Genomic DNA, 22936 nt, shown 5'->3' on the forward strand with positions numbered 1-22936 from the left:
ACGTGTATTGAGTTAAAACAAGTTCAACGGCAAGTGACACAAATTCTCAACCGTTAGGACTTGAAACGCAAAGCTCATTAGCTCTCAGAAACATTCGGCACCACAAGCCGCTCTAATTAATATCGGAAGTCTCCACAGTGAATAAGCTCTCTCATCATCAATAAGCTATCCGCCGACTCTCCCGGTCTGGCTTTTAACTCTTCGCTTTTTTATCCTGACTGGTTGAACCATGCTGTGTGTTGGGCTGCCAATTTCCCTGCCACTGGTTTTGCCAACTGCCCTGCCAATTCCTCGACTGCTGACTTCGGCCCTTCCCTTTTCCTTTCTTCGATCTCTCATACTGATCTACTTTCTTGGGCGCCAACCTCTCGACGAAGGTTGTCTCCGATAACTTTTGGGTAAAGAAGATCGTGGTATAAGTTGCCTTACCATAGCATTTCCACAAATCCACTCCGGTTGCCACGAGAGACCGCACAGTCAAGCGGTACTCGCGTTCAATCTTCAGTACCGTCTGCCAATTGGCACGAGCAGCCACCCGGCCGACCTCAATTTGATATCTACTCAACGCCAATATGTTGTCACGGCAGCCATCATCCACCATGGCCAATGCGACAACATATCTGGGGAAGCACACCATCCATTCTCCGAGAGTCAGCACGGTTTTCGCTCGGCTTTTTTGTTGGACTCTTCGGGGACTACCGTCCTCCTTCTCGTCATCGTCATCGTAGATCTCGACGACCTCACCGGTGACAGTAGTTTTGAACTTTTTACGGGGGTTCTCTCCCCCGCTCTCACATAGCATACGGAAATCCACGTATGTGGCTGGGCTTTTTTTCAGTAGCTTCAGTACCTTAGCCGAAGGTACGAGCTCAGACGGGACTTGCCCAGACCTCTCTGCCAAAGAGGCTATCATTTGTTGGAGCATGGTATCATCCACGGCATCCTTCTCGGCGTTGGGCTTTGATGGAGAGGAGGCTTTCGATAGATCACCCCAGCGTTTTGCTTCCCGAGTCAATGCCTCACCGTAACATTTGAGTTGTGTGAAAGTGATTTCGTCAATCTTTGCTCCCGCCGATTGGCCTGTAGTTTTGGCCGCGGTTGAGGTTGAGTTTGATGACTCAGAGGTGTTCTGCTCATTTGACCCTTCTGTGAGTGAATCAGTGGTCAGAAGAATTGCTTCTATCGATCCCTCATTTTCTTTTATCAATGATTTCCAATCGTCTCTTGATAAACAGGAGAGCAGATCAATCGAATCCATGCCCACTTTGCGGACTATCTCCGCGATTATTTCGCCAATTCTAGGGGTCGGAGGAATCACTGCCTCAATCAAGCGATCAACTACCATTATTGGTCGGGCAGGATGAACTAAGAGGTATCCTATATCAGAGGACACACGAGTGATACTCATCGAGAAAGATTAACGGGTGACCCCACTGGACTCAAACTAGACTCGACAAAGATTAAAAACGAACGACGAAGTGTAGTAATGACGCAGCACAATGTGCCTAGCACATCGTTGGGAGAAATAGGCATTCATGAGATTCGATTTGTCGCTAGTGGAAAAGAACTCAATCTGGCCAACTAACAACCAATCTTGATGATACTCATATCACAGTGTGTTTGTGGGGACTCATCAACGGTCATCCTCGTAGAGAAGCCACCTAGGCTCTCTAGTCTACCCCTTCCCGGGGGGCTCTTCTCTTAGCAGTGTGACTTTGGGCTCAGGCATACCGCCCGTACCCTTCACGACTCGCTCTCGCCATCCGGCAGAGCATACATAGAGAAGAGTGGCTCAGAATGCTCAGCTTCAGCCGTATATTCTGGCCCGTCGAGGAACCTCTCGACTCTCGTGGTTGAGCTCGGCCTCACAGCCGTACTCAATCCACGTTGTAGACCTGTATGGTCCAACTCAAGGTTTGTTTCACCTTCGGTTTCCGCTTTGCAACACTCAAAAACCGTTTACGGGCGCGCGCACTTCACTTGTGTCATATGTCTTTCAAGGGTGCACCCCTCCTTGCGCGACATTTCACTTACACTACAGGACTGTTGTCCTTCCGCTCACCATGACCTTTCTCAAATCTGAGCGTCCTTCTCATACCCCTAGCACCGCCGATGCGTGTATAAAGGGAGTTGCTAACACCCCCACTACTACTCCCTTATCCCCTACTAACTCGGAGATATCATTCAAGAGTGCAGTGGCCTCCTTAGACGAGCCCTCCTCCCCATCGAGTAGCAGTACCACATCATTATCATCCTCCGAGCCGTCATGGGCAGACACGGTCGTCAGGAGCATCTTCCAACCACTTGATCAACTAATGAAGGCAGCGGTACTGAGGGCTCCAGTTCTCTATCATATCGTATGAAGACCCTCGTGACACCGGAGAAAAATATTTTTCGACAGTAGTACTACTAGTGACGCTATTAGGTGCTGATTAATGACAATTTTCTTGCTTGATTACAGCAAACTAGACTCTGCTGTATACTCCGATGACCATTATAACCTACACAGTATATACGATAGGGTTCTCCCTCTTCCTCTGTGTCGGCTGTACTGGTCTTTTCAGGATGCCAAGACCCGTGCCGCCCGCGAGACGGCTGCGCAAGCTCGTGAGTTCCGGGATATCTGGCGGAGGATCTTCGAGAGATCAGACCTAGGCTCCCTTTCCAAAGTGGAAGTATTATCTAGATTCAGAGAGGCCTGCCAGTCATGCGATATATCACTTGATCATGTATACGACAACCTACCCCACATAGAGCTGCCCGACCCCAATTTGATCCTCCGCTATCTCCGAGCTATCCAAGTGGCCTATGGCGCCTTTGGTAAGGCCAAGAGGGCGGAGTGCGCCCTTCATGCTGAGTACATCCTCCGTTATTGCCCTGAGGTGGCCCATGTCGTCTTCATTTCGAAGTTCTCTGCTCAGAACAGGCCGGTGTTCTATGTACTACATACATCTAGTAATAATGTTGTTGTAGTAGTGCGTGGCACCAAGAGCATAGCTGATGCCGTTACGGACTCCTTCTGTGATACGGCTCGGTTTACGGACTCTCCGGTAGACGAAGGCTATGAGGTCCACAGGGGGATGGGTATTTCCGCTAATTACGTGGCCCGTACTGCCATGCCTTATGTTTTGGAGGCTCTTGAGAAGTGGAAGTGTGATAGACTGATTTTATTAGGTCACTCTCTGGGAGCAGGGACGGCCATTCTAACGAGTGTATTGTTGGCTAGAGCACTCACTGTGAAAGTCGATTGTTACACATTCGGGTGTCCCCCAGTTGCTACCAAGAGAGATCTCCCTTGCCCTAGTAACCTCTCAATGACTACCTTTGTGAATGAGGATGATATTGTCGCTCGACTGTCCCTGCTGGGGATCGATGAGGTTCTGAACGCTATCAACCCCAAGGAGAGGGCTATGGCCCCTCGAGCGTATATACCCAGTACTGTGTACTTGCTCAAGGAAGCCGACGACGGCACTGTAACGGTGTATAGGACTGATGGGGCGTGCCCTGCCCTCAGCGCTGAGGTGATGCTGTACTATTGTATGCAGATCAGTGGGAACAGGCAGATGGCGTTGAAGAGCCTGAATGATCACGCCACGGTGGAGTATGAGAAGAAGATATCCGCGTTGGTTCGTAGTGCTGACGAAGCATGGCAAGGTGGCTTCGCTCGATTTAATGACACATAGATCTTTCTAAGTGGATTATATATAGTAGCGCTATTTACTACTGTATTATCGTGTTAACATACACTATAGTGGCCGAGTTTCTCTCAGTTTCCGAGTGGTGTGGTATTGTTACGTTCCTAAGTAGGAGTATTTAGAGCAGTTTTATGACTATGTGGAATGGACGTACAATTCACTACGGTATTACAGCAGCTCTCACAGGTGTATCACTAGCCTCCTCGGCACCACTACATCGGCACACGTTTTGTGACGAGCCTAGTGTTGGCAAGCCCCTCTGGGCCGACACTACCATCAGTGGTTTGGTGAGGTTTCTGGATATGGCATCGATGCGAGTGGTAATGAGCGGAGAGTGCTCCAGACAGGGGTAAGTGTGATGGTGTCAGGAAACGGGGACACGCTTTGCGATGGAGACGACGGCTAACCTTTCCGTGATCGAGTCAATTCTGAGGAGTCTGTTAACTAGAGTTGGCTCAGGAAGTATGACTGTTAGTGAGCTCCTACGCTACCTTATTAGGGTGTGTCAAGTCGGCAGTAATCAATTGTCTAAGCCCGACTTCCACCAACACGGAGCTCCAGTGACTCTTGATAATTATAGTGAAGTACACTCCTATATGCAGGCAGCATCAGCAGCCTATGGTGCGGTATTCCTGAATGCTCTGGGCCTGGAAAAGATAGCCAACTATAGCCGGTTGGACGAGCCTTTGGATGTCTCTTGTATTACCTCTCATTGCCCAAACATACGTGAAGTTGTTTGCCTTTCCCAATCGGATGGGGCTAATCAGCCGGTTTACTTCATGGCAATTGACACTGAAGGAACACTGATACTATCGATACGAGGAACTGCCAGTATTGCTGATACTATCACTGATCTTATGTGCGATATCGCTCCTCTCACACAAGGCGACAAAGAGTGGAAGGTCCATCGAGGGATCGGAACGGCCGCTAGAAATGTGGTCAGCTCTGCCCTACCACGTGTGATGGAATTGATGCGGCGAGGGGACTGCAAGAGGTTGGTGGTAACGGGACATTCTCTGGGGGCAGGCACCGCCATATTGGTCAGCATACTCATGGCTCGAGAGCTGCCATATGTCGTGGATTGTTATGCCTTTGCTCCTCCTCCTGTAAGCACCACTGCATCGCCGAGGCTCCCAAGCGGTTTAAGGTTACATTCCTTTGTAAATGGGGATGATATTGTCCCTCGATTGTCACTACGGGGCGCTGAGGATCTGTTGGATGTCGTACGAGTTCCTTCACCAGAAGATAGTGATGTGGCTAATGCCGATAAGCTGTATATACCGGGTAAAGTGTACATTCTGGAGCCGGATTCGGTGTGGGAAACGGATGGTGGAAATCCGGCGCTGGGTCCTGAAGCGATGGTCTACTACTGTCAGAGACTGTGTGGAAGCCCTTTCGGGAGTCGGCTTGATGCATCCAAGTGTCTATTCGATCATTTCCCCGATTTTTATGAGAGCAAATTAGACCATTTAGTTCAGCTGAGATCTCCTGATGACGAATAAAAGTTTCGAGACATCGCTTGTGAGTTGAGTTAGACTGTAGTCTGGTCAGTGAAGGAAACATGCGGAGTCGGCATTCTCAAGGGGTTCTGCCTGCGTGGGTCCGAATCCTGCTCATGGACCATTAGCTTTCTCCATTTCTGCTTTATCCCTGGGAAGGGAACACGCGAATCAGTGACGCCGATAGGAAGTTCTATCACTCGCTATCCATGCGCCATTCTCTTGAATGTTATGCAACAATTAGTGTTGTAAGTCAGAAAGAACTCGGTCAGGTAGGAGCTCATAAATCATGACCCAGAACCATGAGGCATAACGATAGGAGACCCTTACAACTCTCGCAGACACACCTTTCCGAGTCCAATAGACGACCCTTTTGCTTGCAGGATCTTTTCAAATCTTGGTTAAACATGACAGCGTGTCCGAGTGGTTAAGGAGGTGGACTCGAAATCCACTAGGCTCTGCCTGCGCAGGTTCGAATCCTGCCGCTGTCGATGAATGTTTACCTATAGTGAGGATGCCTCCTTCCTCCAATATTGACCACCGCTGTTAGCAGGAAGACAACTGTGACCGTATAAGGCTATTCTGGGAATCGTAAGGATCTATTTAACTGGAGGTGACGGTAATTCCGTCCAATCTTAGCCAGCTCGAGAAGTGGTCATCCCCATTGTCATGAACTCTCTCAAGATCAAGCGTTCCAGGCTCGTCGACTACTGACATTCCCACATCTATGCTTGCCAGGCGACCCAGATTATACTAGCTTCAACGCAATGACCTTCATAACAGTAACATGAACACCAATAACACACAAAACATGCTTCCGCTGCTGACAGCGATAACAACTTGTTCAACTCAAAAGTCTCCCGCCAATGTGCCATTGTGCCACCTCGGCTTCACTCGTGGCAGGTAGCTAGAGGAGTATGTTGTGGTAAGAGAAACGGAGCCGCCCTGAAATAAGCAATGCTGACAATGCTGTCGTTGTATACCATACCTTTGGCAACACTGCTGATCCTCCTTTATTGTGAGGAGCAACAGATACCTTAGTTCGCTCAAATCGCTCAGCGCTATATGGGCTGAGCGGACAGACTTCAGTGTGTACAAGCCAAGGCCAACTCACTCAGTGTCAGGCTTGGAGTGATTGAGGCATGCCATAGACTGTGTCTTGCGTAAGAGGGCGCGTCGATCCGCCTCGAGTTCTATCGAGGACTGAGACAACCGACAATAGCAGTACTGGGCGACTTGATACTGGTGCGGCAAGAGGAGCTACCTGTATGCTTCGGTTGACTACGGACAGCTCATGCAGACGGAAAGAAGCTGTGCTGGGCCTCTGGTACGAAGGTTCATCCTAGGCAGAATATAAGATACGCATCTGACACGACGGCTTACCCTGATCAATGCTGCATAGCTGGGCATGTTCGCATTGAATATCCACAGACCTCGAAGAACCCGCTCCAACGCTGATCTACTCGGCCAACGTGTAGACTCTTGAAACGACATCTGAAATATCAAGGACAAACATAAGCGGAGCGAAGCGATCTCGATTTCTCCTCACTTGCCACTCTTCGATTCGCTTTAAAACCCTGGGAGTAAATATCTGGGAGAAAGGCAGAGACCGGAGAGGTCTATTCTCCATAGCAAACGCTCTATGGACATCATCACCACCTACAAGGGTGACCACTAATTCATGATAGAAAATGACGGCTGCAGCGTTTACTTTTGTAAATACCCCGAGTAACTGTTCTCGAGGAAATACATTTACACCGTGGCCCGAACGGTGTGCCGTCCCTCAATTGCTCAATCTGCAACGATGTGGTGACACAGCATAGACAGATGTCACCCCTACGTCCAATGATCCCTGAACTGCAGTAGCCAGGGCACGCCGTAGGTTGTACCCATTAGGCAGGGACCGAGAGCCCAGCTTGGGCGGAGGACGTTGCAGTATGTCGCCAACATGCGCCTGAGACAACAGCCCGTCACAACAGCTACAACACTTAGAATAGTCTTACCAGAATCTCCTTATCTACATCCATAGAGATGGCTAGCCATGGTTGGATTATGCGGAAGTATCTGCAATGAGTACACCATCACTGTGAATGGTGTTGGAGATCTATTCAACTCACTTGGGACGCAATAGCATTTCCAAGGTCCTCTTGCATCGGACATCCAACGTTGTAGGATTGAACATAGAAGGGAAGGGTGGAAACTATCGAGGGAATCTCAGCATCACCCCTGGTCAGTATAACACTCGACGAGTCATTCCCGTCAGCCTTCTACTGCGTACATTAGAGCTCCTATATTCCAAGGGTTTGAATGGCCTGCGAGTTGAATTAAAAGACTCCGCATCAGCACGTCCAAAGCTGCAGGGAGAACGCCCTAGTCAAACCACCGAGTTGACCATTGATAACATTGATAATAACAATAAGTAAGTGCTCAGCGGATGACTAATGTGATGCAACAATTACTCGCAACCAGGACAGATATGACGACGACGACGACCACAGGCAATCCTAGTTCTCTATAATGCAGGTAGGTGTACCACACTGTCAAGGAGTAATCAAAAATCGGCCTCCAACTGACAGTGGTAAACTGTGATCAATATAAGCTGCTTGTGGCGAGCTTAGTAGAAATATGTCTTTGCCGCGACTGAATATACACAGGAGGATCTGAAGGGGACTACTGGTTGAAGGGAATTGCGAAGAACGCAGAGCCTACCTCAGCTGGTTCTGCGACCGTTGTTCGTAACATAAACGAATTATACATTTCGAAAGAGCACCAATAAAGGACTGTTTCGACGGACCAGTAGGTTGTTGATGTTGTGACTGCGTAAATATTGACAAGTTACTTCGACTAGGTAGTAGCGACAATAATGATAATCATACATATAATAGAAACGGTAGTGCTCATGAAAATGTCACGACATACAAGCTACTTCGGAAAATACTAAGGCCACAGGACGAGCCAAGTTTAGTTCAGTCGATGATGCTGCGATTGGGCACCTGACCACGGACAAATGCAAGTGATGGTCATGATGCTGGGGGCGAAATGTACAATGGCAAGGGTGATACTAGACAGGGGAGAAGCCTTATAAGTCGTATTAGATGAAATGGGAATAGCAATATCGAACCTCAGTTCACTGCATTCATGGGCAATGGACGCCGACGAGCGATTCTAGAGCTGTGAATGTATGTTGAGCGTCGCGCTTATGCTACTTAGTTCAAAGAAGACATAATTAACTACACCACAAGGTTGTCGTGAAAAAGATCTCATATACCCACGTAGTAATACACAGGATAAGACGCATCAGGTCGAAAACGTAGAAAAATAAAGCCAAGGCTTATGCAGAGAAGTATCCCAGTGACACAGTATGAGCCTCAATGAGAAGGAATGGGCCAACAGCGTACAAAAGCGCATCAAAACGCAGGGGATGTGAGTTAATGGTGAAAAACGAATGATAATCACCGAGGATGTGTGTACAAGGTGAACAGTGGCGAGGCAATGAACTCGGATAGACAAAACTTCACAGGGTGGGTGAATGCGATACACGATCGAGATATTTGGGTGGCTCCTCCTACTTGGATGAGTTGTTCACCACCAAGTCGCCACGTAATCGGTAACTCTATGGTCATCCTCGACGGAATCCAACAAGTGATACAAAGCGAGGAGATCGTTACTTGATGCTGATGTTGATGTCAAACTTGTAGCACTACGAACAGTAGACAATATTGACCTGAGATGATTGGAGGAATCACAAAGAAACTTCGATAGAAATGACGACTTACTTGTCCGAGCCAACTGTACGTGCCGATCTTCCCTCTGGCTGAGCCGACGGCCAGCTACGCATGCGATGAAGGTGCTAAGAAGTGAGCATCATATGCAGCAGCATAGTGGTTTAACACACTTCCTCCACTTTAGGGATGCGCCTCAGCATTCCCGACACGGGTTTACCGCTATCGGGTTGCTTTCCGTAGCAAAATTGAGATATGGTACCGGCTCTAGCACTAGAGGATGGCGAATGACCGGGAGCCCTAGAAACACTGACGACGGGTGCCATCACCGAGCCCGCCATCAAAAGGAACCAAGTTGGCACTCCTATCAAAATGAGGTTAACAAACCACATGGACATGTGCATGCACGAGACTTGCGCACAGATGGGCGCGCGCAGTTGTACCGTCAAGCAGCGCGACGCTCTCGCTCGCCTGCAATCGATCAGCTATTGCTGAGTTACTTCACAAGGTTAATGGTACTCAAACAATTCTCGAATTTCTCATGATAAACTTGTTAGATGATTGAATCACTGTATTGCCTAAATGGCTGATATGATGACCAAATTTGTTGCCTTCCTACCGAAAGCCATTGGCTTGGGGACTTAACAAAACTTATATGCTTAACTGATCTTGATTGTACTCAATAGGCGAGATAACCACTGTGACAGGTGTAGGCATGCTTGTTGCAGTCACACTTCCCGCCTAGAGTGATTACTAGGCCGTTGCCTGCATCGCCGCTCGGGGGTGTGGTTGGTGTATCTTCTTGGTTCGACAACTCAATCACACAGCAGTGGTCTTGTGTAGTACTTGATGTCGTTCATCCAGTCGTCGATTCGGTTTCCTTGAAGCTACACATTTTCGATAGTCATTGAATGTGTGGGGAGTAGCATGATGATGATACTCTTGAAGTTTTAGGGTTGGGATCGATTAGACTGTCATTTAACATAAACAGGAGTCGAGGTGCTGTGCTGTTAGAAGCACTAGTGAGGTCGTATGGTACCAGCCCAATGTTTTACAGCTGCTTGGCTCTAGCTGTAGATTCTGATGAAGGAATACCCAAACAGAGAGTTATCCGACTTCGAAATTAGCTACTTAGGTTGTGAGATGATGAATGATGGACTTACTACGTTGCAAATGATCTGCGATGCAAAAGGTTCGACTGCATCAAAGTTCGATCTCTCCGAATTGCGGTACTCCACGAGCGGGTCAACGAGGACGAGAATGGCCTTAAGACTAAAGGTTGAAGTACAGTACGTGTACGGGAGATAGAGAAATACAAGTAGCAGATCGGTGACTTGGTCGAACGAATCAAGATAGCTGAGGAGTGCTGATACATACCTAAGATTCAGGTCCATGACTTGGTCGAACGAATCAAGATAGCTGAGGAGTGCTGATACATACGTATGATTCATGACACTTTCCAGAATGGACTCGCTTCCCTCAGTGGTGGAGTTGGGTTAATAATGAGTTGCATCAGGGTCCATCAGCTGTAATGTCTACTGAACTCACCACTAAGCCGCATGGTTATCATCCTATTCTGTCAACCGCTTATCAACTGTGGCCCTTCCTCATCAAAAATAGAGAGTTCTCTCAGAAAGCCTCAAGGGTGTTACGTAGTGACCAGCTACCACGGCTATTGATGGCTTCTCCCATGCATTATCTCGATTGGGGAGGCGGGGCTCCATTGAGTGTTGAGTGTGCTGAGGCTATGGCCCTGCGTATGTGTGACCCAAGGCCGCTACTAAATCCTCATACGGGCTTCGGAGAGTCACCAGTGATAGTGCAAAATATGAGGCGACTTGTACTAGAGTTCTTTGGAGCTTCCCAAGACTCTCATATTCTTATTTGGACGAGCGGAGCGACGCAATCATTGCATATAGTTGGGGAGCATTTCCTCCTTAATGAGACCTCAGCATTGGTCTACTCTCTCGAGTCTCACACATCAGTACTGGGCCTCCGCACCATAGCCAAAGGACCTGTTGGTGTGGCTAGTATTGAGAACTCCCTGGACATTCAGTGGTTCCGTGGGCATCCACCCGACCCCATCTATCACGGGCTTTACGTCCTCACAGGGGAGTGTAACTTGTCTGGTGCCCAGCTGGAGGACCTGCCTGCTACCGTACGTCGGTTGAGGCAAGCAGGATATACAGTGATGCTTGATGCAGCTAAACTAGCATGTACACCAGGTGGCCTCAACTTGGCAGAGGTAGAAGCTGATTTCGTGGCGGTTTCTCTCTACAAGATCTTTGGAGCCCCAACGGGCCTAGGGGCCTTGATCGTGAGGGTGGGCTCAATTTCCAAGTTGACTTCATCGTTTGCCACGGGACTGAGTTATTTCGGCGGTGGTAGTGTCGATGCCGTTTCTGCAAATTCTGGTTTTTGCATCAGAAGTGTCAACATAGTCAAAGCGCTAGAACGGGGCTCTATCAATTGGTTGGCCATCACTCAGCAACTGCCCGCTGCTCTGGCCACCTTCCCAAAGAGGAGGAGTTGGCCTTTCCTTTCCCGGCATGTGGGGGCTCTTATAGAGTTGCTCTACAGCGAGCTGAAGAGCTCTTACCATGCCAATGGAACTCCACTGTGCCGCGTTATAGCGGGCAACCATGGCACTACGCCTCGGCGGCAAGGACCGACTCTTGCTGCTGTCTATCAGTGGCTGGATGGAAGCCCTATACCATTCGACTTGGTACAGCGTTCAGCTCATGCCCGAGGCCTCTTGGTCAGGGCGGGTTGCTGTTGCAATGTTGGAGCTTGTCAACGATGGCTACACCTCACTGATGCTGATATTAAGAGGAACTACGAATCTGGCCGTATATGTGGTGGCGTTGACGATCCAGCGCCGAGTGGTTTCGTTAGAGTCGGCCTTGGTTACATGAGCACTACGTCCGACGTCTATGCTTGGGTCACATTTGTTAGAGAGACCTTCCTGGACAAGACCTCGTTATGTGTGGAGTCACCGAAATTGGTAAATGGAGTGGTATCAGATAGTGGTGTTGAAACTGCAACAGTGTGCAGCATATCGGTGTACCCTCTCAAGGGTGCCGCGGCGCTTGTTGATGCCAGCGGTAGTCCTATAACAAGATGGGGTCTGTCCTGTCTGCACGGTGGCCTGTTGCTCGATAGACAATTCGTCCCTCTAGATCCGGACGGTAGGGTTATACACAGCAAGAGCAGCAAATACGGTCCCAAATTGAGGGCAATCGCCACAGTGCTGGACCCATCAAGAAAGTGTCTATGGCTTCGACTGGATGCCGAGCTAGGTCCACTGTTGGCCCCTCTCACATCCTTGTGTCAGTGGGAGCTAGGGGAAAACCTGCTCTCGTATCAGGGTCTCGTCGTTGGGACCAGTCAGGCGATCTCACTAGCAGAGTTCTCTCAGCGTGCCCTCGGCCCTGGATGTACCATATGCCCAGCTGAGGGAGTCGGCTCTAAAGACATGCTAATAGTGTCGAAGTCGTCGTTGGAGGCCGCGGCCTTCAAGACCAACACTGTGATGGAGCCTGTTATATTCCGCGCCAACCTTATCATCGAGGGTATACCTGCTCACCGGGAGTATAGCTGGTCAGATTGTTACCTGTCTTGTTCAGCTGGGGAAGTGCCACTCGTGGTACAGCGCCATTGCGTTCGATGTAGTATGACTTCAGCCGCCGCTTCGGACGCTACTACTGCCTCGTGGTTTCAGGCATGGCGATAGGACGATCAGCCCTCACTGCACTGGCCTCTACTACAGAGGATGTTAAAGGCCCAGTGATGGGTATTGTAGTCAAGGCCGTTCAAGGTGGCCCCTCTGGTGTAGTGGAAATATCAGTTGGTGACACCATCTGTGCCCGTTGTCACACATAGTGAATTCATTCATTGTTTTTTTTTCAACAACTCAGCGCCTCTGCTACTGTCGACTTCTAAAGGGACGGTGAAATTGAAGTTGGTTTCACTTATATCAATGACATTGAATCGGAGCACCTCCGTCCATCAGGATTCAGTACTAAAGAGAGGCTAGATATATACATGCACTCCAACATCTCCAATGGGAGCTACCTGTAGGGCTTTCTTTGCCTTTTTTGAACCCCCATCCCGTGTAGTGTCCGGCTGGAGCCGTTTAGTTTCAAGAGAATTTCCGAATTCGTGTTACGTTCGTAGTCGTTTATAGTTTTAAAATACTATTATTTCAAGATCGTATTTACATAGCTTTACGATCGTTAGCAACTTTGTGTTTCACTCAGACCGGATGAGGACGTCGAATATCCACCGTAGCGGTATGGTTCATAGAGGTACTGATGTCAGCCAACATACAAGGAAGCATTCACCTGAATCCGGGATAGGGTTGGGATGGACGCCAGGGAGAGGAAAGTAAGAATGCTGGCTGGGACAGGAGTAGACGTGGAATGGGTTACGGTTGCGGCGCTGGGAGGGATCTTGAGTTCTCTTGCGATGAAAATTAGTTGCCAACCTGTGAAAGTCTCAACATGGGCAATACTATAGCCTTCATCTGAGGACAATCCTGTGGAGCCGTGGTAGAAGATGGGACGTTGGTATCGGTGGAGTTGAGTCATTATTCGTCTCTTATACAATCCTGTCGCAGTTGGGAGATGTTTGTTGGGAAGTGTGATGGCCACCATTAGGCTGCCCTTAGTGGAGGTGAACGGTGGGGTCTTGAATAATGGCAGGTTGGCAATCGAAGTGGAGGCATGGCAATGGGAAATGCTGATTGTTGCTGTTGTCATAGGACTACGTTAAACAGGGTCTCTTAAGCTCATCTAGACTACCCCATGTCCAGTTACAAGTGTTGTTGACTATGGCATACTCGGGTGAGGCGATGATATTGGAATACTATGAGGTCCTTGCTAGAGCTGTGCTGCAGTTTTATCTCACTCTCCATGGTCGTTTACGTGACTTTTCATCGATATCATGCATCGTGTCGTCGGAGGTAGCTGCCTAGTTTATACCCGGCCTTCCTGTTTCGTTGCTTGTGCTAATCCCGTCAGTGACTGCTGGAGGGTAGTGTGAATAGCCGGAGGAAGCCAGAGAGTTGAGATAGTTATTTTCTCTCAATCAATCACGATTGTTTGCAGACGACAGATCTGTGTGGGAATTCGATATTGAGTTCGGACTATTCGGAATATTTTGTGGTCGTGCCGGTAGCATAAAATTACCGCGCGCCTTGATGCGTAACTACTGGGAAACTAACGATTGGGTTTACAAGTTGTATTCTGTATGGGATGTGGCCAATCGTCTAGGAAGCATACTACTACTACGACCACTCGGAGGGACCCAAAAAGTGGAGTGATTGAACTCAACGAAGGGGGGCCTAGTAACGGTGGCAAAGTGGAGGTCATGCTAAGTCGTCGAGGCTGAAGCAGAGACCTCATTAGTCTTATTTCAGGTGAGCAAAGACACGCTAGGAACGACATACCAGCGTGCTGCTGTAGATGGTCAGGCCTCTAGGAGCACACCGGGTAATAGGAGACTCTCTGTTGGCAGTCGTCGAGTTATAGACCCGAACACTAAGTGTGCTACCGGAAGAAAGAAAGACGATGAAGTTGGTCCTGTAATACAGGAGTCCGGCTCAGCTGCTACTACCTCAATAGTAATGTGTTGTATTATGGCCTCCAGTCCTGCAGTGTCTACAGGTGGACCTGTCTAGGATAGCACCGAAGACCCCAGTGTATGTTGATAGTGATGGGGATATCGCTCATGGGTTTATGACGGAGGATCCCCACACAGGAACTATGCAGGATGATGGTGAGAGAGTAGCGTTATCGTGAGTGGTGATGAAACAACGTTGTAACTATTGAGGGGAATCTATTATCGATTCGATCCAGACTGTTAATCAACGAGTTACATGCTACATGTGAACATATCACTCATCGGTATCAGCCGTATGCGAGACTTCATTATCACGAAGGACTCCTTCGGAAGGAGTGTATTCCCATAAACGATTACTGCAGTCTGTGCTATGACGATGTACAGGCATGTCCGGTCTCCAGCGACTCGATCGTTCACATACCTCTGGGTTTAATGCGGAGAGTGCTTACTAGCCGACAGGGAGTGACGCTGATGGGAGGCCACGTTGAAGCGCTGATCGCGAATTACATGGATAATTATAGAGCGTTCGTTGCCTCTATTGGAACTTGTTGCGTTATGACGGTTTATCGTCAATACCAGCGAAGTAGGGATGTTGACAACGTTGTTCCGCTGGATGATGACTTCATGCGAACGCCGAAGTAATGACGATCAACTTGTCGTGATTTCTCTCCCAGTGATTCTTAATTGCTGTTTTTTTGACAACGCCAGGAAGTCGGGGTAGTTCGAAGAGTGAGGCTCGGGTCCATCTGTTGAAGTTCATAGAGGCGGGAGAGGCAGCTAAAGCCTTGGAAAAGGACGGCCGTGATTTGGAAGCAATACGACAGTACTAACACGGGACGGGAAGTCACTGTGTTAGTGGTCGTCGAATGACGGGGATAGCCGTATGGATGATCGTCGTTTTCTCATAAGGTACGAGTACGCCATAAATCTGTCGGGGGAGGTGTCTAATGCTGACGTGGAAGAAGTTTGTTTTACGTTTTCTCGTCGCGTTGAGGAGCTCCGACGAAAGATAGCAGCGAAGGTCGTATCCGCTCTTGTGAGCTGGAAGAGGATGGTGTCGTCGTCGTCTCCTTCAGAACCATACGTCTGTCACTAACCCTACGAGGCCACGAATGGTCATCAGAGCAGCTGGAGGAGGAGGAGGGCCCCGACGGAGGATTGCAGGGGGGCCGAGCTCGTCGGAAGGAGCTGTCAAGGTGATGGTTATCTACGCCCTCTGGTCTCGACGGAAGCGGTGATTCCCGCTCAACTTCCTCCCTATTGCGACATTCATGACCTTTCGTCAGGCCGGCACTACAGAAGGCCCTGCTGCATCTCGTGAGGGTGCAATAGATTCCCTGATGGTATCAGTGAGTGGAGTGAAGTGGGATGACATAGTAGGCTTAGAGGAGCCGAAGAGGCACCTTATGGAGATGATCATCATGCCTAGTCTCAACCCTACGGTGAGCCCTTCTGAGGAACTGCTCGTCGGTGGCCCCTTTGAAGGTTTCTATGAGTCGTTGGTTGTGTTTGTTAGCTCTTCACCGGCCTCCGAGCGCCTCCACTGGGCCTCCTCCTCTTTGGGCCGCCAGGTAACGGCAAGACCTACTTGGCGAAGGCAGTGGCCAGTCAGTGCAAAGATGCCGCCTTCTTCAGCGTTAGCGTGAGTTCCCTCGTCACTAGGCGTCTTGTTCGTGGATGTTGTGTTAGGCATCGGCCTTAACCTCCCGATGGCATGGTGAAGACGAGAAGATGGTCCGAGACCTCTTTACGGTAGCGAGGGCTCGTGCACCGAGTGTAATATTCATGGATGAGGTCGACTCGATACTGGGCAAACGTGGTAGTGGTAAAAGGAGTGGTAGAGTCCCATCGTGGTATTAGGCGGTAATGACCACGAGGCGACACGCCGGCTGAAGACGGAGATGCTGGTAGCGGGGGCGCCTATCTTGACCTTGTGAAATTCGTGGTGACATCAGATTCAACTTGATGGTATACACCAGGACGCTGAGAAGGGCAGAGTAGTGGTATTGGCTGCGACTAACCGTCCAATGGATTTGGACGAAGCGGTTCTGCGGCGGTTTCCTAAGCGTATATATGTGCCTCTGCCGGAGCCAGACACCCGAGCTGCAGTAATTACAGTCATCCTTGAGAGTGGCTTGGATCTTTGTTTCTCCTCGTAGACCATTACGAAGCTTGTCAAAGACGTTCGTAATAATAAAATAACCAAAGGGGATATTCAGAGTAATTTACTCCCCACCGTGAGTTAGGAGGAGTTGGTCTCCTGTCAGAAATCGTAGCTGCTACTGAAAACTACAGCCATTCGGATCTCAATCAGCTGTGTCGGGAAGCTGCTATGTCTAGCATGAGGAGCTTGAATATGGATAAGGTCTGCTACTGACGATTGTCATCCCGTGGGTGGAGACGTATCCCTCCAGATGCGGACGATGAAGCCAGAGGATCTCCCCCCATTGAAGTACGAGCATTTCGTCGAGGCTCTGAAGGTCATTCGACCGTCTAGCACTGGGGAGAACGTAGCTGCATTGGTTGAGTGGAATCGGCAGCATGGTATGGTTTGAGAGGCTTTCTAATATTCACTTGTGTGGACTATTGTGTATTCTTTCCTGTGTGATATTGGTTGTGTTGAGAGGATTAGAGGAAGATAGTTAACGAGCTTAGGCCGTGGTCTCCTACACGCCGAGGATGACGCTCACATTGTTATTCAAAACTGATTATATCAGGTCGTACCACTCAATAATGAGTGGCTTTCTTATGCGACTCGGCAGTCCATACTATCTAGCCCGAGTAGCGCTCCTAGGTGTTTATGTAGCTGTCCGTATTCTCTGCAACGATGCATTCAGCGAGGCTATTGACGAAACGTAAGCTTACTGATACTATTTACAACCGTTCATCGAGATGATGTTTTCAGAACAGGGACCAATAAAGAAGTGATATTGCTTCTATTGACCGCTTTAATAGCCATGAATAGAGTTTCCAAGAGACCAGTGTTAGAACTCAAGGTAGGGTGACCTCTCACCACCGGTTAACCTTTCAACCACAGGTCGCTACCTTCCTCACATTAGCCCTGTCTTACTGTGCGGTGACACTCTACTTTGTTAGTACCCGCCTGTGTGCATGGTAACTTGGTCGATTAGGATTTGTTCATTATTCGTCCTTCAGGTTCATATTGGCCTGCATGATGGTAGGGATCACAGCGGGTTCTCCGCAGTATTCTGGTGAGTTTCTGCTTGCCTGTGCTAGTTGTATTCTCATTTGGCAGGAGAACGATGCGTCGAGTATATCGGAGGACTTGCTGAAATCAATAGCCGTGTACTCGTGAAAAACGCGAGTAAGAAAGGTAGACTCGGCTGTGATCTCAGATCGGTCCCACCGTTCCCGCAGGCCAGAGGGCAGTCTCTCGAGAGGAGACTCCCTCGCATTGGCTCGTCCTTTTCAATTCACCCTCGCTGCCGGTTGCCCAGGAAGCAAGTTTCATCTTCGCTTCGATTGCTGAGAAGTATCACCACGCCGGAGTGCTCCAGTTCGGGTTAGTAGACGTTGACAGATGGCCAGATGCTGCCGCCTCCCAGCACATCGATCCTAGTTTGAAATCCGTCCAGCTACCATCAGTAATTCTCTATAATAATGGCAAGGTGAGTCTCATCATGCAGTACAGAAACCGACTGTAGTTATTTCTGTCAGGAGTTAAGTCGGTATCCACCAGTACCCGACGATTCGACGGAGCCAGAAGTCCGTTATACATTGCCAAGGAGCTTCAATAAGTCGACATTGAGTGCATATTTCCGTTTGCTAGAGATTAGTGGTAAATTCTAATCTTTTCGGCGGACGGCGTCCTGTTGCGTTTGATGAGGACGGAGGCGGAATCCTGTCGTCCCGCCGTGAGAATTCAATAGAAGTCGGCATCCGAGTCTAGGCTGCTACACAGCTCAGCTGGAATTCGAGTACGCCGAGCACGGTTGAAACGTCTCTCAATCCGTCACGAGTGTCGGTTCCCTCGCTCACAAACACGAACATGACAATCCTGTGGAATAACTCGTTGTTTAGAAATTGTTATCCTCCAGAATACTGGGTCCTGCATTAGGATCTATGATAATATCCAAGAGAGTCGCACCCTCGTGATAGGCCGTTTGCGGTCCCTCCCTTTGAGCTTCATCATAAGCCTTCGAACATATCGCATGATTTCTGACCTGGTTCACACCAGGTCCCGACTCACTCTTCACTTGGAAGCTAAAATAGGGGGGGGGGGCTCGGAGCAATATGAAAGTCTATTCTAGTTGCTCACCGAACTACATCAACTCAACACAAGAACAACACAACGATACGACCATCATCTCATGCTTCAAGATAAGGACTGAGTCTGCCCGTTCTCCGGATCAATGGCCCATGGTCGAGGGGGACTATCTCATCAAAGCAGACTCTCAAGCGCTCAGTATCGTATCCTACCACAACATTCATCTGCCCCACACAGTCCCGCGAATTCCCACCGTATTCTTCCGGGGATGCTGCTATCCTTCCCGTGAGCTTGTGGAGGTCGATGATTAGAATACACTCGTTGGCATGCCGTTTCCCAAAGTCCTTCATAGCGCTGCCCAAGATATCCGCGAACATCTAACAGTCAGTGAGCGTCACATGGCAGCGGGTGTCGCTCGCAGGTACCCCCAGTGCCCAACATGGTCCACCTTGTGAGATGCTCATAGAGGCATCGAAATATTCCTCGAACCCCTCAGGCAGCAGCACTGGACGCTGGGACAGTCCATCTTTACCGAGATAACTGAACACATACCGGAGGGTACCGGCAAACCCTTACGAAAGTCAATGCTCACGTGACCAATGTAACGAGCTGCTCTTCCGTCAGTACTTTGCCGTTGAATATGTCGCGCAGGGTAAGGAAATGCTCAGGCTTGCTGCTCAATTTGACCTGTCAGTGGCGGCGTGATGGCCTCTCACGCCGGAGCTTCTCACGATGGTGCGTTTCACCGGCTTATACGATTCCCACCACTTGGATGAAAGGACCTCACCAAATTTGAGGCAGACCGGCGTTATAACATGTTTGTATCGAAGACCGAGATACGACCTTACCGTTCTGTAGGGGTAGTAGCGTGACACGCATATTGCCTGACGTCACTATGAGCGAGAACCAACTCGAATAAAACAAGCCTACCTCAGCAGCAATCTGAACCTCTATGCAGAAGAAATCGGGATCAAACTTCGGCAGTATCCCATCCCAATGGTCGTATATGCTCTCCGCTACAAGAGCCTGCACTACTATCTCCAATGACAGTGGAGGGAAGGGGACCAGAGCCTCTGCATAGCATTAACTCCCTTGTCTAAATCGCTCACTCACCCGTCTCACCTTCTCGAAGTATCTCAAACTGCGCCGGTATGAAGCGGCCTCGGGGGAGGTCACATAGAGGGAATCCTGTCCTCAGCCAAGATAGGAGGAACTACTCCAACAAACGCTACCAACGGCCCAGTCATCTTCGGTGATTACAAGCCTGTGTTCTAGATCGTGCTTCTTAAAAGATGGGAAAAGAGAGAGGAAACGAGGGCATTCAGCGAGCATCGCGTAGAATCTGCAACATCGAGGGGAGAGCAACCAATGGCTCTTTCACTACTACTTCCCGGCGCCTTCCCTTGGCCCCATGCCATCTCTCATAAAGTTGGCAGAAAAATCCTCAGCGTACTCGTCAAACTTGTCATGTACTGGGTACTCGTCTAGTAGTAGCAGAAGTATGAGCCTCACTACTAGGAAATCAATTCGACGTTCTAAGCTGTCCCAATCTCGCCAGTCCGTTCCATCTGCCACGCAGAAAAAGCTGATGCCTTTAGACAGGATAAGTATTAGAACTAGGGGAATCATTTCAAAGCGAGATCGGCTATTGCGCTTTGGAGCAATAACTGTTCATCATGCAGCGTTTCGAAAGAAGGTGATCAGTCGAATCGTCACTTGCAATTCTAGCCTCATCTCTTTCCTTCACCTCCTTGTCCGGCGAGGGATAGTCTGAAGAGAATAATTCTTGTAACTCAAAGAACTGGTTCCTCAGGAATCATTCCCCACATATGTTTCGAGAGCTGAGAGGATCTTGTATGTTAGGAACTAATTTATCCAAACTAACAGCTTCTCCTGCATATCTCACCCACCCGGGTATCATCGCTCCGAGGAACTGCGCTATTGTTCGACGAGAGTATTTCTGACCTTCGTGAGTGCACAGCCTTCGAGTGAGACATACTCACCTTGCCGACCGTTCTCCTGTAGTCTCCCACACCATCAAACGGTTTGTAGTACCGTACGATGGATTGGTCGGCCGTGAGAACATATAAAATAACTGTGATGGCTTGACATAGCACATCGAACAGGGCTGCTTCATCTTCCTCATCATCCACGGCTCGGAAGTAATATAGTTCGGGATAAGCCTGAATGGAGCAGCGTCTCAACAACACTGAATTAGCCTTCGCCTCGTCACGAAAAGACAGTGCTGTCTCAGTCTCAAAGGCTCATCCTCGACGACGCCGATGAAGAACTCGCTGAGCAATCAATTCTCGACTACCTCTTCCAATGCAGCTCGATCTATCATATGCTCCGGGTCATCTAACATCGTTTTCCACAGCTTCTCCGCTCGCTTACGAAGGTCTCTGAGATTGTAAGTAAGAACAACCCCTTTAATTCTAATGCATGTCGTACCCTATGGAGTTGTCATCACAGTATGCGACAGGGACCCAAACGAATGGGTCTGCTCCGGGCGGAATGCTCCAGTTGACTTCGTGCCTGACGCCCGCTGCTCCTCAAAGGAAGAGGCCACAGCTGTTAGACTCAACTCTTCCGAGTCTACGTGTTATTATTCCGGCACCGTCCATCGAGCAGCTAACACTCAGATTCATCAGTTCTCTATTCTTTACTCACAAGGTCGCTCAAGCACACTGTACGAAAAGTATCTCACCTCATAGCTCGAATTTTTTCTCTGTGTGCTGCTGCATAATCATCAACATTCAACCTGCAAGGCAACTAGGGACATCACATCACGTGACCAATGGCCTCTCACGAAGTCTCGGCGGCTAATCGATCAGCAATGAAGCCAACGGGGTCCATCGGCCTCTGAGCTGCCACCTCACGAAGCGCCTCTTCGATGGCTCCCCTCACCGAGGGATGTATCTCCGGCTTAGTCATTACTAGAGGAGTAAGGTATCTATACTGGAACAATCGATATTGGAGACTGTTGACACAATACAAACGTAGCGGATGTCACTATCACTTCATAATATCCATGTAGGAAAACTGGACTGGAAATAACAACAGCCAATGTCATGAATCATGGCAATCTACATCGCATATCTCATCATCAGGACTCATAACGATGATATCATGATAACCACGATCCATCTAAACAATGTGAGATATGTTTCTAGCGGTTGAGGGAGATACTTTATGGGAACTAATTTACGAGGATATCGCAAACGTCAACGGAAGCAATGCATCTATGAAAGTTGAGGTGTACAAGCCTTGGCGAAACCCCGGAGTGAAGTGTTCTGCATCTAGATCCAAACCTGAGATATCATGGCATATCAAAAGGATAACAGTAAAGGTTAATTCTGACACTAGGTGAACTAAAGTCACACATGTCACCACACGCGTAGCAGTGAGCTTTACCGTTGGCCCCAATGAGATGCCTATAACGTGGTTCAAGTCAATATCTTCCCCACTGCACTGGACAGGGGGAAGCAGTAACATTATAATCACAACAACTTCTACTACTACTCATCAGTACCAGCATCATCAGTGCACGAACCAGCACTTTATTATACGAGCAGTGTACATAAAAAATAATTTACGCAGAATAAGTATATAACGAGCTCATTCGAGCCATAAAAATGCAAATCACGAATATTCCGTGACTGATAATGAAGACATTCAACAAATAAAAAATAATCAACTGATAATCATCAATACATAAGCAAAAACAGCCAGCAGTATGGACAAGGACCGAGCGGTGGCCGAGGCTGATCTCTGTTCGGCCTTGAAGTAGCAGGATACATTGCGGGTGGTATAAGTCGTCTCAACGGCATCACATACTATCTTCCCTGGACCTTCCAAGATCTTCTCATTGTTCGACTGCAGAGATAGATGAGGGTAACTGATAGATTGAGCGTTCCCCGTGTCCACGACCAGGAGCATACTCACTTCATCACTGCGCATACTCGTGCGGGATCTACACAGGTAAGGTAGCCCTTCTTGTACTCAAGTTTGCTTCTTTCCTCTGAGTACTCACCGTGAGGATCCGTCAGTGTTTGCCCATCAGTATAGCCTGAGTAGATCACGACGCGCTGAGACAAACATAATCCACCCGTTCGACTCACATGTGCCAAGCGGACGTACGTCGTTGCTGTTACCATCATATCCGACTGC

At 48.9% G+C, this 22936-nt stretch overlaps 9 protein-coding genes and 1 non-coding gene across 10 annotated transcripts; 7 read left to right on the forward strand and 3 right to left on the reverse strand.

The window, feature by feature from the left end:
* Nucleotides 1–193: 193 nt before the first annotated feature.
* On the reverse strand, nucleotides 194–1345 carry Pmar_PMAR017605 (hypothetical protein; the record flags this gene model as incomplete). The annotated part of the gene is made up of 1 exon (XM_002776691.1): nucleotides 194–1345. The coding sequence occupies one exon, from the start codon at nucleotides 1343–1345 to the stop codon at nucleotides 194–196; it is 1152 nt and encodes a 383-aa protein (XP_002776737.1).
* A 718-nt stretch (nucleotides 1346–2063) lies between these two features.
* Pmar_PMAR017606 (hypothetical protein) lies at nucleotides 2064–3683 on the forward strand (the record flags this gene model as incomplete). The annotated part of the gene is made up of 2 exons (XM_002776692.1): nucleotides 2064–2327; nucleotides 2565–3683. The coding sequence occupies 2 exons, from the start codon at nucleotides 2064–2066 to the stop codon at nucleotides 3681–3683; spliced, it is 1383 nt and encodes a 460-aa protein (XP_002776738.1).
* A 382-nt stretch (nucleotides 3684–4065) lies between these two features.
* Nucleotides 4066–5197, forward strand: Pmar_PMAR017607 (mono- and diacylglycerol lipase precursor, putative; the record flags this gene model as incomplete). Its single annotated transcript, XM_002776693.1, has 1 exon — nucleotides 4066–5197. Exon 1 carries the CDS (start codon nucleotides 4085–4087, stop codon nucleotides 5195–5197), a length of 1113 nt encoding a protein of 370 aa, XP_002776739.1. The 5' UTR covers nucleotides 4066–4084.
* Nucleotides 5198–5603: 406 nt separating this feature from the next.
* Pmar_PMAR017608 lies at nucleotides 5604–5685 on the forward strand. The gene has a single exon. It is a non-coding gene; the product is annotated as a tRNA-Ser (tRNA).
* An 897-nt stretch (nucleotides 5686–6582) lies between these two features.
* Pmar_PMAR017609 (hypothetical protein) lies at nucleotides 6583–7376 on the reverse strand (the record flags this gene model as incomplete). The annotated part of the gene is made up of 6 exons (XM_002776694.1): nucleotides 6583–6688; nucleotides 6751–6853; nucleotides 6906–6990; nucleotides 7035–7148; nucleotides 7198–7258; nucleotides 7312–7376. The coding sequence occupies 6 exons, from the start codon at nucleotides 7374–7376 to the stop codon at nucleotides 6583–6585; spliced, it is 534 nt and encodes a 177-aa protein (XP_002776740.1).
* A 3071-nt stretch (nucleotides 7377–10447) lies between these two features.
* Pmar_PMAR017610 (molybdenum cofactor sulfurase, putative) lies at nucleotides 10448–12798 on the forward strand (the record flags this gene model as incomplete). The annotated part of the gene is made up of 3 exons (XM_002776695.1): nucleotides 10448–12488; nucleotides 12543–12584; nucleotides 12638–12798. The coding sequence occupies 3 exons, from the start codon at nucleotides 10448–10450 to the stop codon at nucleotides 12796–12798; spliced, it is 2244 nt and encodes a 747-aa protein (XP_002776741.1).
* A 1368-nt stretch (nucleotides 12799–14166) lies between these two features.
* Nucleotides 14167–14717, forward strand: Pmar_PMAR017611 (hypothetical protein; the record flags this gene model as incomplete). The annotated part of the gene is made up of 3 exons (XM_002776696.1): nucleotides 14167–14283; nucleotides 14336–14500; nucleotides 14583–14717. 3 exons carry the CDS (start codon nucleotides 14167–14169, stop codon nucleotides 14715–14717), a joined length of 417 nt encoding a protein of 138 aa, XP_002776742.1.
* Nucleotides 14718–15809: 1092 nt separating this feature from the next.
* On the forward strand, nucleotides 15810–17093 carry Pmar_PMAR017612 (Spastin, putative; the record flags this gene model as incomplete). Its single annotated transcript, XM_002776697.1, has 7 exons — nucleotides 15810–15980; nucleotides 16055–16180; nucleotides 16228–16357; nucleotides 16399–16445; nucleotides 16494–16668; nucleotides 16785–16903; nucleotides 16953–17093. 7 exons carry the CDS (start codon nucleotides 15810–15812, stop codon nucleotides 17091–17093), a joined length of 909 nt encoding a protein of 302 aa, XP_002776743.1.
* Nucleotides 17094–17271: 178 nt separating this feature from the next.
* Nucleotides 17272–18203, forward strand: Pmar_PMAR017613 (conserved hypothetical protein; the record flags this gene model as incomplete). Its single annotated transcript, XM_002776698.1, has 6 exons — nucleotides 17272–17393; nucleotides 17444–17534; nucleotides 17576–17652; nucleotides 17695–17750; nucleotides 17795–17872; nucleotides 17917–18203. 6 exons carry the CDS (start codon nucleotides 17272–17274, stop codon nucleotides 18201–18203), a joined length of 711 nt encoding a protein of 236 aa, XP_002776744.1.
* A 372-nt stretch (nucleotides 18204–18575) lies between these two features.
* Pmar_PMAR017614 (hypothetical protein) lies at nucleotides 18576–21700 on the reverse strand (the record flags this gene model as incomplete). Its single annotated transcript, XM_002776699.1, has 13 exons — nucleotides 18576–18619; nucleotides 19020–19143; nucleotides 19165–19306; nucleotides 19359–19453; nucleotides 19697–19839; nucleotides 19889–19954; nucleotides 19999–20108; nucleotides 20154–20227; nucleotides 20770–20949; nucleotides 21084–21168; nucleotides 21218–21301; nucleotides 21474–21527; nucleotides 21576–21700. 13 exons carry the CDS (start codon nucleotides 21698–21700, stop codon nucleotides 18576–18578), a joined length of 1326 nt encoding a protein of 441 aa, XP_002776745.1.
* Between the last annotated feature and the right edge of the window lie 1236 nt (nucleotides 21701–22936).

The sequence above is a fragment of the Perkinsus marinus genome (genome assembly GCF_000006405.1).
Source record: "Perkinsus marinus ATCC 50983 genomic scaffold scf_1104296953018, whole genome shotgun sequence".
NCBI lineage: Eukaryota > Perkinsozoa > Perkinsida > Perkinsidae > Perkinsus > Perkinsus marinus.